At 47.6% G+C, this 13,356-nt stretch overlaps 5 protein-coding genes across 5 annotated transcripts; 3 read left to right on the plus strand and 2 right to left on the minus strand.

The window, feature by feature from the left end:
- Positions 1-1,151: 1,151 nt before the first annotated feature.
- On the plus strand, positions 1,152-2,155 carry FSUBG_13452 (uncharacterized protein; the record flags this gene model as incomplete). Its single annotated transcript, XM_036678345.1, has 4 exons — positions 1,152-1,578; positions 1,639-1,725; positions 1,813-1,905; positions 1,998-2,155. The coding sequence occupies 4 exons, from the start codon at positions 1,152-1,154 to the stop codon at positions 2,153-2,155; spliced, it is 765 nt and encodes a 254-aa protein (XP_036531085.1).
- Positions 2,156-2,211: 56 nt separating this feature from the next.
- Positions 2,212-4,695, minus strand: FSUBG_13453 (ubiquitin-like 1-activating enzyme E1 B; the record flags this gene model as incomplete). The annotated part of the gene is made up of 7 exons (XM_036678346.1): positions 2,212-2,494; positions 2,542-2,626; positions 2,685-3,536; positions 3,585-3,646; positions 3,696-4,057; positions 4,110-4,280; positions 4,459-4,695. 7 exons carry the CDS (start codon positions 4,693-4,695, stop codon positions 2,212-2,214), a joined length of 2,052 nt encoding a protein of 683 aa, XP_036531086.1.
- Positions 4,696-5,866: 1,171 nt separating this feature from the next.
- On the plus strand, positions 5,867-7,127 carry FSUBG_13454 (cobyrinic acid a c-diamide synthase; the record flags this gene model as incomplete). Its single annotated transcript, XM_036678347.1, has 4 exons — positions 5,867-6,278; positions 6,338-6,492; positions 6,551-6,908; positions 6,955-7,127. 4 exons carry the CDS (start codon positions 5,867-5,869, stop codon positions 7,125-7,127), a joined length of 1,098 nt encoding a protein of 365 aa, XP_036531087.1.
- A 210-nt stretch (positions 7,128-7,337) lies between these two features.
- FSUBG_13455 (GTP-binding protein beta subunit) lies at positions 7,338-9,787 on the minus strand (the record flags this gene model as incomplete). Its single annotated transcript, XM_036678348.1, has 6 exons — positions 7,338-7,508; positions 7,557-8,084; positions 8,819-9,027; positions 9,081-9,626; positions 9,691-9,727; positions 9,785-9,787. 6 exons carry the CDS (start codon positions 9,785-9,787, stop codon positions 7,338-7,340), a joined length of 1,494 nt encoding a protein of 497 aa, XP_036531088.1.
- Positions 9,788-11,400: 1,613 nt separating this feature from the next.
- On the plus strand, positions 11,401-12,588 carry FSUBG_13456 (CDC10 cell division control 10; the record flags this gene model as incomplete). The annotated part of the gene is made up of 3 exons (XM_036678349.1): positions 11,401-11,521; positions 11,638-12,200; positions 12,256-12,588. 3 exons carry the CDS (start codon positions 11,401-11,403, stop codon positions 12,586-12,588), a joined length of 1,017 nt encoding a protein of 338 aa, XP_036531089.1.
- Positions 12,589-13,356: the final 768 nt, after the last annotated feature.

A 13,356-nucleotide genomic window follows, 5' to 3' on the forward strand; every position in this document is an offset into this window, starting at 1 on the left:
ACAAGATCCGATACAACGACGGAACATGGAGATCAAAGAAGACGATAAGGAATGTCGTGAGCCTGAGTGCGGCCTTGGGCTTCAATGGACAGAAGCCCTGCTGAGAATGTAGTTGCAATGGAGGAGTTTAGTGGGAATAGTTAACCAACGATGGATGGCTGGAAGCGGCGGGAGTTTGATCAGGTGGAGTTTTGCACCACCTACCTTATGTTACATGAATTGAACCAGACCATCAGTCAAGGTTCAAGTGTAAACGGCAAGTAGGTCAGCTATTTGTACATGTATCCAGTAAGGAGCAACAATGGTCAATTGATCCTTGTCGTGGGAGAAAAGGGTCAGATTAGGTAGATATTCGTCCGCCATCATCCTGTTTGACTGTTCATCGACGTCCGCTGTGTTTGGCTTTAACCCTTGGCACTCGCAGCGAGACAAGGCCACACGAAATCAGGGTTTGATCAACGGATCGGTTACCTCGCTAACTTAAAACTTTGCGGTTCTCCTCTTCAGTCCCCTGTTGATACCCCAGAAGCGAAACCCATCATGGAAGCTGACGAGATGCACTGAACAATGGAAGCCAGCCACTCGTTTAAAAGCAGGGGGTTCTGAGCTTGTAAGTATTTACAGAGGCCAATATGGGCATATTCATAGTAACTAACAGGGGAATCGTCTGGAGTAAGGTATGTGCGAAAAAGCAATTGCTACTAGGAGACGAATATCGGCCATGACATACAGCCAGCCAGGAACCGATTGCTTGGTCAGGGGTGTTTCGATGGTGTTGGGGCTTTAAAAGAAAAAGCCAAACAGTTGTACCGTGTGGCAATGGCATCGGTGCTGTATGGGAGATTGGCTACTCCGTCCTGAGGTAAGGTTGGAGGTAAATAGGTAGGTAATTAAGCTACGTACGATTGAAAAGCTGAAAATATTCGTCTCGCAACGATCAAAGGCAACCTGAAGCAAGAAAATTAAAATAAATCATAAAATAAGCCCATTTCGCAGTATGTCGTGGAATTCAATGTACACAGTTTTATCGTAAAAAGTCGGGCCTTCGTCTCCATCCAAGTCAATGTTTACAGACTCAACTTCAAATTTCATCACCACATCAAACTCACTATCTGTAAACCACCTCACACATCCCGCCTCCACTACCGCCCATGTCCTTCTCTCTCCGCGGTAAACATGCCATTGTGGTCGGAGGTACCGGTACGCTGGGCTTCCGTATCGCGAGCGCACTTGCAGACCGCGGGTCTGTTGTAACCATCATGAGCCGCAATGCCGTTGATGATCGCCTAGTCCTTGAGCCCAGACTCAAACCCTTTGAGCCTCTTCCGTACATAGAGAACCTCGATGGCAGTAGGCGCCCAACAGAGCACCAATTCAAACGTCTGGACGTTCAAAGGGTAGACATTTTCAAGGGTCTATTTCCCGCTCTAGGCCCCGTCGATGTCCTCGTCAACTGTGCTGGCACCAGTCAAGCGTCGGCGCTCAAAAGGACCGGAGAAGAGGAAATTCAACGGATCCTTAACCTCAACCTCCGGGCGACTATCCTCGCCTCTAAATATGCCAAATTAAACCCTCATGGTGCGTCCTACCAAGCAGTTAATTATGTTCGATAACATCTTCTCACATGTGCTCATATAGGATGCATCATCAATGTTTCAAGTCTTATGGCTACCAAAATGGGTGCTGGTGCTGCAGTATACGCCGCTTCAAAAGCTGGTGTCGTTGGTACGTTCATGATATATCCCTAATCTTATGCGAATGAATCCACATTATTATACATGTCAAAAACCTGCTGACTCCATATCGTCGCAGCTTTCACCCGCGCCCTGGCCCTTGAGTATAAAAGTCGCTCTATCCGCGTCAACACATTGCTACCGGGTTGGATACAGAGTCCAATGTGGAATGGTGAGTCTCCCCCTTCCTGCGCCTTCAATCCCTGGCGCCAATCACCCTTGCGAAGAAGAAAACGAGTGTTAATGTACAATACCCTGTTTTAGAACTTACTGAGACTGCTCGTGAAGCTTACCTCAAGCAGTGTCCCTTGGGTCGTTTGGGCACGCCCGATGAGGTAGCCGACGCTGCCATGTTTTTGATAACCAACCGTTTCGCCAACAACTGCGTGCTGAACCTGGATGGTGGCTTAAGTGCCAACTAGTAAAGCCATGGCTCCCAAGATATACGCATCGTCCTTTCAACCCCTTGAGTTACCCTTCAATCGTCAATGACAATAGCGCCGCCGGCGGCATGACTTTGGACTTCGTCCACGTCTACAATATCGGTTCCGGATTTGGTGATCTTGAGTTTCTTGAGAGGTGGTTCAGCGTCCTCTCCATGCGGTCTCTTGATACCCTTCGGCTCGGCACTAACGGCCTGCTCATTGTTGAGTTCCCCATTGCCATTCGCGGAGACCGGCTGGGGCTTCTTTGGTCGGCGTGGAATCTCAGGGACATCCGGGAATGTAGCCTTGACCGGTTTCTCATCTTCTTTCAATGTACTATAAATTGTAAGCCTAGTTCAGTAACAGCAGAGACAAAGACAAACCCTTCTTGGACATTGATAACCACATTGACGAGTGTGTCCTCGTCGTCCTGGTCGATAACAGTCAAGAACGAGTCCTTCTTGATACCTGATGGTTCTGTCAGTCCTCCACGAGCAATTCATTGGTCCTTTCAATGAGGCCTTACCGAGATCAGTCAGCTTTTTGGGTAGATTCTCGTCGTCGCCGTCCTCAAAATATTCAACCAAGGTTCCTATGTCATTGTTCACGACAAACTCCTTGCCTTCAAACCCCAGTTTTGACAAGACGATTTCATCAAGGAGATCCTTGAGAGTCGCCCGAGACAGGTCTGCAACAATGCTTGTGAAGTAAACACTACAAACGGGGCATTCGGGATTTGGCTCTCTGGACCTATCAGGAGCCAGAAGTCGAGCTGGGGCAAAGGGGGTCAGGAAGACCTCCTTGGACTGTGTATACTCGCCCTTCAAAACTTTGAAAGACTGAAGAACACATAGACCAGCGACGATTGCGTTAGTTGTGGCAATCGCTGGAATGATGTTGCCTGCCATCTGTTTGGTATCGAACCGAGACTTCTTGTCAATTCCAAAAATTGTTGAGCGAATGTTGGCACTTGCTGTCACAAAGTCAAGGGTATCAATATCATCCTTGTCAAATGTGATCGTGGGGTCGGGGTCTTCAGGTTTTTTGTTCTTCTTGAGTTCAAGAATTCGGTTGCTTAGCCGATCAAGACTGTCATTGAAGACCGCTAGACTCTCTTCCAGGGACCAAACCCGCTGATCGTCACTCAGAATCTTGTCCTTGTTGGCGATAGCCTCACCAGCCTGCGCGAGAATGGTCTGATATTGAAGAGACTTAGGAGCTCGCCGGGATGTCCACATCCCCTCCACGGAACGTAGTCGCTCAATGTCGGCGTTGAACACCTTGTCAAATAGCATCTGAGGGAACTTGGATGTGCCAGTAGCATCCCGAATCATCTTGAGGGCTTCAGATTCTTTCTTCAACTCTTCAATCTCTTTGGCTGGCTCTTGTCAGCATGTGCTGCCCCTTAACACGGCATCTCACTTACCATTGTCGGCATCAGTTGAGTGGTCAAATGCGGCCTGATCTTCACTGGTGCCAAATATCTCGCTAAAACCTTTGTAAGCAAACTTCCACAAGTCGATAACTACATGCATACTTAAGCAAATAACTTTTACCCCATACAATGCAGTGGATGGGTTGGCTCGGGGTGCTTCGAATTGTACACACAGGGAAAGACTTGGGTGCTTCCTTGGGAGTACAGTCGTAGCATGCAGTAACGCCTTTTTTGATAACCTGCACCTGGCCATTGAATCCGGTGGTGCCACTCTCGATCAGGGGTACATCAGCTGCCAGGCACATTTTATTGACGTGCCTGCGCGCTTCGAGGTTATCCAGAGCATTGAAAGCAATGCGGAATTGCTGGAACCAGGCCACGGTGAATTCGTCGTCCTTTATATTGCCATGGTGTGCGACAATTTTGACATTGGGATTAAACCGTTCTGCTGCCTCCTTGGCCACCTGCGCGTTGATTAGTATCTAACCAAACTCCATTTTGGGCAGAATGACGCACTAGAGCCTTGGATTTTTTTATGTGTTCGTGTCGGAAAAGAAACTGTCGGTTCAGATTCGAAAGGTCGATGGTATCGAGGTCTACAATATGTATTTCGCCAAAGCCTGTGAGGACCAGGTTCTTGAGCAACTCGCATCCAATTCCACCAGCACCAACCATGAGCACACGAGCCTGCGCGATCCGAGTTAGCATACCCACAATGACAATAGGTGGTTGAGCAAGATCGCCATGTCGCATCGCACACAGTCCGATTCTAGATGCATCGCTCCTGGGGCGTCAGATCGCGTCGGATCCTGGTGCGAGATCAAGGCTAAGAGGTGATATTTAGTTCCATGCATAAGAAACGTACCTGCTTGACAGAGGTATTGAGTGATGCGCCTAACGACTGCTGGTTGTGTCGGTCACGCGTCATGGCCGACGTTTGTTTCCGGGATTCGTTCTCGGATGAAGCAGTCTTCCTTTGCTGCTGCTGTTGCTGTAGTGGTGTTTGTGTTTGTGGTTGCTGCTCAGAAGCTGGAGTAACCGCTGGATCTGCAGCCGCATTCTGTGTTTGGGCCGGAGCCTGATCGGCGCGTGTCGCATTCATCGTTATAGTGATCGCTTTCTACACGCGGAAACGGGATCGAAAGAGTGGAATAGCCCGGTCCGATGCATCAAGGTCGAGTCGGTGCGCTTGTTGGTGAATAATGTCGCGACCAGTTGAAGGTGGAAAGGTTGAATAGGATGTTAGTGGTCAGAGAGCTGAGATAGAGCACTCAGCAGGAGAGCGGCGTTGCAGGGCGACCAATCGGACAGGCCTATCACAGAGCTTCGAGCTTCTAAAGCTCGGAATTCTTGGTGGTCAAGGCTTACCTTAATGATTGGACTCCACTGTATAACTAGGTAGGTACTTTGTCTGGGGGAGGAAAGAAAACTCAGGACCTCGATCATAGATGACAAAAGCATTTAGGTAATATAGCCTAAATTTAGGATAGCTTTTACTGAGTTTATTTTGACATCCCATATCAAGGTCCGTGATTTTCTTGCCCCTCAAGGGTTGTCAATGAGCACACCACTAACCATCACAACTGGAGGTCCTCGAAGAATCAGAAACCTCATACCTTTTACATGAGATGCTGAAATAAACTCACCAAAAGGCTGCTCAGTCAATGCTAGCCAAACTGAGTCATTTTATTTACTTCATCTCAAGTTTCTAGTTACTTAAACTTACTTGCTTTATCTTAGAAGGCTTGACATGTTAGCACTCTAAGTTTTTTTCAACTGATGGGTTGGGTGGGATGGTGACGTGCAGATGCACATGCAAGGACAATGAGTGCCTCCCAGACCCGCCTACCTTAGTAAGTTACTAAGGTAGTAGCTAGGTACCTATCTAAGGGGCACTTCAACGAAAGGGTGTTACAAAGTCATCCATTTAGTGAATATCATGTGAATCGGTTACTTCCAGAAGCAATTGACTATTCTGACCATGATAACAATTTCTTCCTTTGCCGTATTTCGGCCATGGCAGCAAGGGACGCATGATACACTGGGCTGTTGGTAGTAGTTATGCGACCGCGGGGGCCGCTCCCGGGGCAAAAAAAAAAAATCTAGGGACCTGAATACCTAGTCGACTCGACCTTGAAAGTCTGACTGAATCATACAAAGAAAACTGTCCGCCATTGTCACTCTTTTTTTTTTTCGCCCTCCCCTACGCTTTCTCCTTCTTCGCTCGGCTCATTCTTCTTTTCCCTAACTTGTTACAACCTATTTCTGTAGCGATGTCTGACGACGAGGTTGACACTGAACTGCTGGAACTCCTCCGCCAACATCTTCAGGGGAAGATCGATATCCAGGAGGAGCCTGAGACAGGCGTCCTGGAGAGTGCTGAATATGTCTACGACAGTTGCATTGATGTTGCCGTCGACATGCGTGCATCTAAAAAGGCAGCGGAGAGCATTTACGAGCAAATGCAACAGAAGAGCTACTCAACTGCCACCTGGTCAGAGCATGAACTTCACCCCAAGGCCAAGGACGAAACTACTGTCAACTTCATTTTTACTATGGACTTGCTAAACTTTTCTTTCTGGTCCGAATTGCCTGATAATGAACGCTTTGCTATTGAGTATCGCGGGAAAAGATGGACTGGTTATTGGAGTTTGGTGGCAGCTCTCCAGAGAGCAATTGATGAAGGTCGGTTATCATTTTTTACGATGACTCGCACAACAAGCTAATACTTGACCTCACTAAAGGCATTCCTATCACGGATCCTTTCTACTGGAAGAACGAAGAAGAGTGTACCCTGGAATCCCTCAACCATGTTTTCCGGTCATGCACAGAAGAGGAAATCCCCCTCCTTGAAGAACGTTTAGACTGCCTCCGAGAAGCTGGCCAGGTACTCTTCAAGGTAAGCCAAAACAACGTCGATCCTGACATTTACTGGTAATTCTGACCACATATACCAGCACTACGATGGCTCTGTTGCAGAGCTCATTTATGCTGCTGACGGTTCTGCGGCACGCCTGGTGAACTTGCTGGCGCAGGATTTTGACTGCTTTCGTGATGAGCATCGTTTCGAGGATGGCAAGATGATTCGGCTGATGAAGAGAGCACAAATCCTTGTTGCGGATCTTTGGGCATGCTTCAACGGCGTGTCATATGGCGAATTTCGAGACATCGACAAGATCACAATCTTTGCGGATTATCGTATCCCTCAGATTTTGATGACTATGGGTGCCCTGTATTGTTCTCCAACGGTTGCAGCTGCCATCAAGGACAAGAAGATGATAGAGAGCGGATGTTCATGGGAGCTACAAATACGAGGTAAGTCGTTTAAACTGCAGTATTATTCCTTTACTGAACAAATTAGCCTGCAGTATCTGGTGCGTTGAGCTGATTCGACGAGAGATTCTGCGTCAACGCCCTGACGCTCATGTCAACGCCATCCTAATAGACTTCTTCCTCTATGATAGCATGAAGGAACTAGAAGCGGCGGGTAAAGAGCCCATTCCGCATCATCGGACAAGGAGTATTTGGTACTAGATGAAGGCCGCGAGGCCAGTTTCCTCTAGATTTTTTTTGTGTATTTTAAGACTCAAGTTTAGATCATAGATTTCTTATTCGGCGAGCTCTTTATGCGCTTATAGAATAATTGAGACAAAAAGTAAAGCCACATCGGCACCTGAACATCATTCCCTCAAACACCTTACTCCGTGAAATAGCCTTGGTGACCAAATAACAGATGGCGACATTTCAGGCACCTACAGCAGTCGAATTGAGGATCTCATCCATGTGAGCCGTTTCAATTTTATCATTACCCTTGCTTTCTTCCTTGAGAAGAACAGCTAGGACTTCAATTGGAGGGTTGAGGCCCAGGCGTTCAGCTCGTTTCCAGCGCTTAATGCGATGCATGCCTATACAGGGCTGCGCAGGTTAGCTGCGGTGAATCCATGATAGCCCAAGCTGACTTACACCATATTGTGAGCTGACATCGAAATATCGAAGAACCTTCTCACTCAAAGACACATCTTGCTGGTGCAATCGCGGCGTAGTCCATTGCCCTTCAATGGACTTCCAATACTTCTTGATCTGTGTGTCTGTAACTTTCTCTGCTTGCAGCTCTAATTCAGACTTCACAGGTTCGAGGACTGCCTCAACTTCTTCTTCCTTATCAACCTCTATGGATTCATGGTCGTCGACAACAATATTTTCAACCTCACGCTGTGCAGCATGCTGGCTGGGGTCGAGCTTTGAGATGGAAGCAGAGATGGCAGATTTCTTGGCGCTTTTGGGTACTGGTTTGGTGACTTTGTTTGAGAAACTCAGAGTAGACTGTCCCTTGGCTGGCGGGCCCCTGCTGCGAGTGCTGGCAGCGGATCGTCGAGTTGTGGGCATAGTGGGCTCAGCTGCTAAAACGAGATGGCGCTGTTGAATGCTGAGGATGACGCTTGATGAATATGAATTGTAAGTGAAATCGATAGAGTTGCGAACAGGCGCTGGCTGTTTCTGAACAGTAAAAACAATTTGCAACTTTAACGGTTAACGTTGAGAGAACGGATGCTTTGTGGTGAGTGATGTTGATCGAAATGTGAGGTCGTTCGTAAATTGACCACAGGTACGGATACAGGGTCAGTGACTAGGATGGGTGGCTCTAATGGGAAGGCTGGAGGGGACTAAATGCATGACGTGCAAAGAAGCCTTAATATTGGCAGGACAACGCGAACTTAAGCGCGAGATCACGTGGCTTGCATCATATTCTGTGACACTGATTATTGGGGATTGTCATGGTAAAGCAAGAAGTTGCTGTTTCGAATGACATGAATTGGTGACGATATTTAAGTTTTAGAATTTGATGCTTACCTTAAGTGCTGCTAGAATTCCCGATCTTGCTCTCAGTTTGTGGATTTCATTGCATTTCGCTGATCTATCGTATTGATGCCATCAGGTTCACAAATACAAGCTGTTAGTGAAACGTGATAATATGAGCTTATAATGTTTTTCTTTTTTCTGACTTTGTCTTGGTGGTCGAATTGTCTCATCACCGAGAGCTTCCCGTCTCTATTATGCAATGATCAACCACCAGTAGCCTCTCGGTAGAACGAAAGGCTCCTGTTTGCGCCACCAGTGCAGAACATCTCGCTTCTGACAGTCTTCGGTAGCCACTTTACAGACCAAAGAGCTTTATCTGTCTCACTATGGGTTGCCACACACGCGCTTCGCTCAATTGACCATACCTTGACCTTTCCATCCATTGAACCACTTAGCAGGTACTCTCCTGTATCACTCCAGTCGAGTGATGTGATCCATGAGGAGTGTCCAGTCAGGTTCCCAACATGTTCTCCGTGTTTCATGTCGTAAAGGGCGATGATTCCAGCGTCACCTGCTGCAGCAAGTCGAGTATTACCAGGAGAAAAGGCAACTGATCGTACAGGCTTTGCGAGACCTGGTAGCACATGTCAGAGAAATAGTATGTAAGAGGTGTGCGAGGCAACTTACCAGATAATGAGTACAGGACTCTTCCCGTATCATTGTTGAAAATGTAGACAGATCCATTCTGGTGGCCGCTGGCGGTGTATTTCCCATCCCGGCTCAAGTCAACTGACATGCCAAAGCTTCCCGATCCAGCACTTCCGGTTTCGTACTCACGAATCTTGGGCTTCTTCTCATCCATAACATCCCAAACGTTGACTCGGCCATCGTTTGTAGTAGTAGCCAGGTAAGACCCATTCTCACTCAACGCCATGGCCCAGGCTTCACCAGGCTTAGATGAGGATCCTGTAATCTCGCCGTTTAAACTCCATTCGCCAGTGTCGTTGTCGACTTTCCAAATTTTTACCTCGCCGCCAAATCCAGCACTCGCTGCGACGTTGCCATTCCGTGAGGTGCACACGTGGTGGCACCCCAACTTGTGTGCATCTGAGATGGACTGCTTGAGTGGGAATGAAGCATCAGTTGTATCATGAATGTGAAGCGTGGAAGATCCACTGCCTGAGATTACAGCTTTGGATGTCGTCGCAATGGAAAAGATGTCGGTGATGTGGGCTATACACTTTTAGTAAACTGCTTGCTTCATTGATTCACTCCGCGGCGGGGAGGTCAAGCTCACCATTATCCACGGTATGCGTGGTCAAATATTGTTTTGACTAGGTAGTGAGATTAGTTGCCTTTCTATCAGTAGCTGAGTCTTCAGTCGGCCTTACCATCTCTCCCACGACGTGCTAGATATCGTGCTTCTCTCGCTCTTCGATATGACGTTGTATGAATGAAAGTGCTTGGCTTGGACTGAACTACGGATAGATGCCAGTGGCCTTGGTGGGGCAACACGGGGTCATAAATATAAAGCTCTAAATCGAGGCAAAGCATTCAAGATATCCGTACCTAGGTGCCTCAGGTAGTACCTACCTAGTAGGTAGGTAGGTACCTAGGAAGGAATACAGCACTCCTAGTTGGCCATTTATTTCTTGATAGGTGGAACATACCACAATACCTACCTACTCTTGCATACCTGCTAAAGCCATGCTACTTCAATCTCATATACTCCGTACACAGAGATAAACACAGTTCTCGTAGATCTTCAAACTACCAGAATATGATCTCGGTAGTTGAAACTTTTACATAGTATATTGTTCTTATTCATACAAGGCCCAAACTAAGCCAAAACGCCCATGGAATGCATGATTCCGTGGTGACTGTACAGTGGTAAATCATCAATGTTCCATATTCTTTTCTCCTCAGATCGACCTATCATTAGGGTAGTCCTGACGCCAAATTTGTCTCATTTCTATAGGTTGTTAGATTGGATATGACCTCGTTTATATCAGAGAGCAACTATATACCTTCTAAGCAGGTTTGGCATAATCGGTGTGTACGCTTGGGTTGACCACATCCAGGACATTTACACAAATTGTTCACATCCTTCAGCGCCTTGCCCGCCATTTGTCTGTGTCGTTTTCTCGAATGGGAGACCTTGTTCTTAGGTACCGCTCGTAGCACAGATTCCCAGATATCATCGATGGTGGGAAGGTTTAAGGAAACGCCAGGGATCGCAATCGACAACGACGGGAAGAGCTTCTTGGTAAATTGGCGAAAATATACCGTAGATAGTACGGTCGGAGAGTATATTCGGGGGAGAAGCGCAGCAGCCATCTTCACAGAGTGATGTTAATGGGCTTGAAGATGATGGAACTATATCGGTTTTGGTGGTCAAGTCCCAGTCGAAGTCCCAAGGCCGGTGCTGGCTGAGGTCTTGGAAACGAAACGAATTGAATTGATAAATGTCCCAGTATTTCGATTGTGGATGGTTGTTTCCTGATAGAGCTGAAACGTCTATAGGTCGTCGGGCTCGAATTGGGGTCGCGATGATCAAAATGCGCAAGGCTTTAAATTGCAGCTCAAAAGTCTGATGGCCTGGGCTATCTCGAAATGCCGCCAGCCAATCACCAGCTAACAGACGCACTGACCTTCTTGAACCAATGAGAAGCTCGAAACGCGCTTTCCCCCTTTCTTTGGGACCCTGGACCTCCCTGACACCTCCCTTCTAGTAGGGAAATTGTTTGCTAAGGTGGCAGGAAGCCCAGTGCCCGAAAAGTTCCCCCTAGGATCGGTTTCTACGCCGCCTCTCCTAAATCTCCAACTCCCAGCTTCGCTACATCTTCAGGTGTCACTTTGACCTTGCCAACTGTTCGCGCTCGTGTTGACCTTAGCTGCTTTGAGTCCAGTCTTTCTTTCTTGGAATATTCACAACATTCCCGAGCTCTACTCTTACCTTCGTTCACCGTTTGAATCGAACACTTCTCTCCCGTACGGGTTATTCAAGATGGCTGCCGCTCCTCCCAACACTATCTATCCTCAGAGCCATGTCGGTTTCGACAGCATCACTTCTCAAATTGAGAAGAAGCTCTTGAAACGTGGTTTCCAATTCAACGTCATCTGTGTTGGTAAGTGACGACTCTGTTTCAATCGTCCCTATTGTAACCTACCATGGTGTGATTGCTCGCAGCCCAACTGTCGGTCTACATTGAGTTACTATACTGACATGTCTTGCACATTGTAGGTCAGACCGGTATGGGCAAGTCGACGCTCATCAACACTATCTTTGCTTCTCACCTGATCGACTCCAAGGGTCGCTTCCAGCCCGACGAGCCTATCCGCCAGACCACTGAGATCCAGGCCGTTTCTCACAACATTGAGGAGAACGGTGTCCGACTCAGACTCAACATTGTCGATACTCCCGGCTACGGCGACCTTGTCAACAACGACCGCTGTTGGGACCCCATCGTCAAGTACATCAAGGATCAGCACTCCGCGTACTTGCGCAAGGAGCTCACTGCACAGCGAGAGCGCTACATCCAGGATACCCGTATCCACTGCTGTCTCTTTTTCATCCAGCCATCTGGCCACTCTCTCAAGCCCATTGATATTGTCGTCTTGAAGAAGTTGTCTGATGTTGTTAACGTGGTACCTGTCATTGCCAAGGCCGACACTCTGACCGTTGAGGAGCGTCAGGAGTTCAAGGAGCGCATCAAGGAGGAGTTCGCTTTCCACAACCTCAAGATGTACCCCTATGATAACGAGGAATTTGATGATGAGGAGCGTGCTCTGAACGGTCAGATTAAGGTTTGTCTCCGTCGCTTGAGTAAATTCGGATTGTGCACATATTAATACGTATTAGAATCTTGTTCCTTTCGCAGTTGTCGGTTCCGAGAAGTCGATTATCGTCAATGGTAAGCAGGTCCGCGGCCGCCAGAACCGATGGGGTGTCATCAATGTTGAGGACGAGACTCACTGCGAATTTGTCTATCTCCGAGACTTCCTTCTCCGAACGCACCTCCAGGACCTTATCGAGACCACCTCTCAGATCCATTACGAGACCTTCCGTGCCAAGCAACTGCTGGCCCTGAAGGAGAGCAGTGCTCATGGTGGGGCTAGCAGCCGACCCATCAGTCCTGCCGCTGACCGCGAGTTGAGCCGAAACTCGCAACGAATGACGATGAACGGCTACTAGGCTGTCTTTTGTTTTTGAAGTTGTGCTGGCGATGGAGCAACGGCGTCTCTGGGCAGCTCGATAGCCCGCATTTGTTACGACCCTCCATATCTTTCACGGCCTGATGTAGAGCAGCTCAAAAGTAAATGCTTTGTCAGGAGGTTCGCTGGTCGACTTGACCGTAATAGAACCAATGCCTCTTACATCATTTCGATGACATCGGCATGCGAGTAAGGGCAGGGGCAGAAATGTTTCGAGGTTCAAAATGAGACAGGAACTGGTCGAATATGACCAGGCTCTTCCTGGCTACGTACCGTTTGACATTTCTACCCACGAGTCCATATCGAAGCTGTACACGACTTTCTTCTTTTTCTTTCAGTGTTACCCCGGAGAGCCATTGGCCTTTTTCTATGCTTTAATAAGACCGATTACCCCATACTCTAATCTAGAGTTAGTTTCCTGCCTACATAGTGTATCAATTCCCTTGGAGTTTCTGACGAACTTGTTGTGCCCAATAAGAATGGATTGTGACTTCGAATACATTTGCCTGTTCGTGTAGTCCTTATAAGCTTCACTTGATGGATATGGGCTTGGTATGGCCTATCTTGAGGTTCGATAGTTGTGTGTAGAATTCTATTGTTTTTGTTGGTCTATGGCATTATTGTCATCAAGCCATCGTCTGCGGTGACTGTAGAAAACTAATTTTTGTTGTTATTATTGTATTATTTAACGTCCTACTGGGCTTTCCCTAGCCAATCTCTATAAGGAGTAAAGAGACGTGCTAAGCTA

Source organism: Fusarium subglutinans (genome assembly GCF_013396075.1).
Source record: "Fusarium subglutinans strain NRRL 66333 chromosome Unknown NRRL66333_c0000344, whole genome shotgun sequence".
Classification (NCBI taxonomy): domain Eukaryota; kingdom Fungi; phylum Ascomycota; class Sordariomycetes; order Hypocreales; family Nectriaceae; genus Fusarium; species Fusarium subglutinans.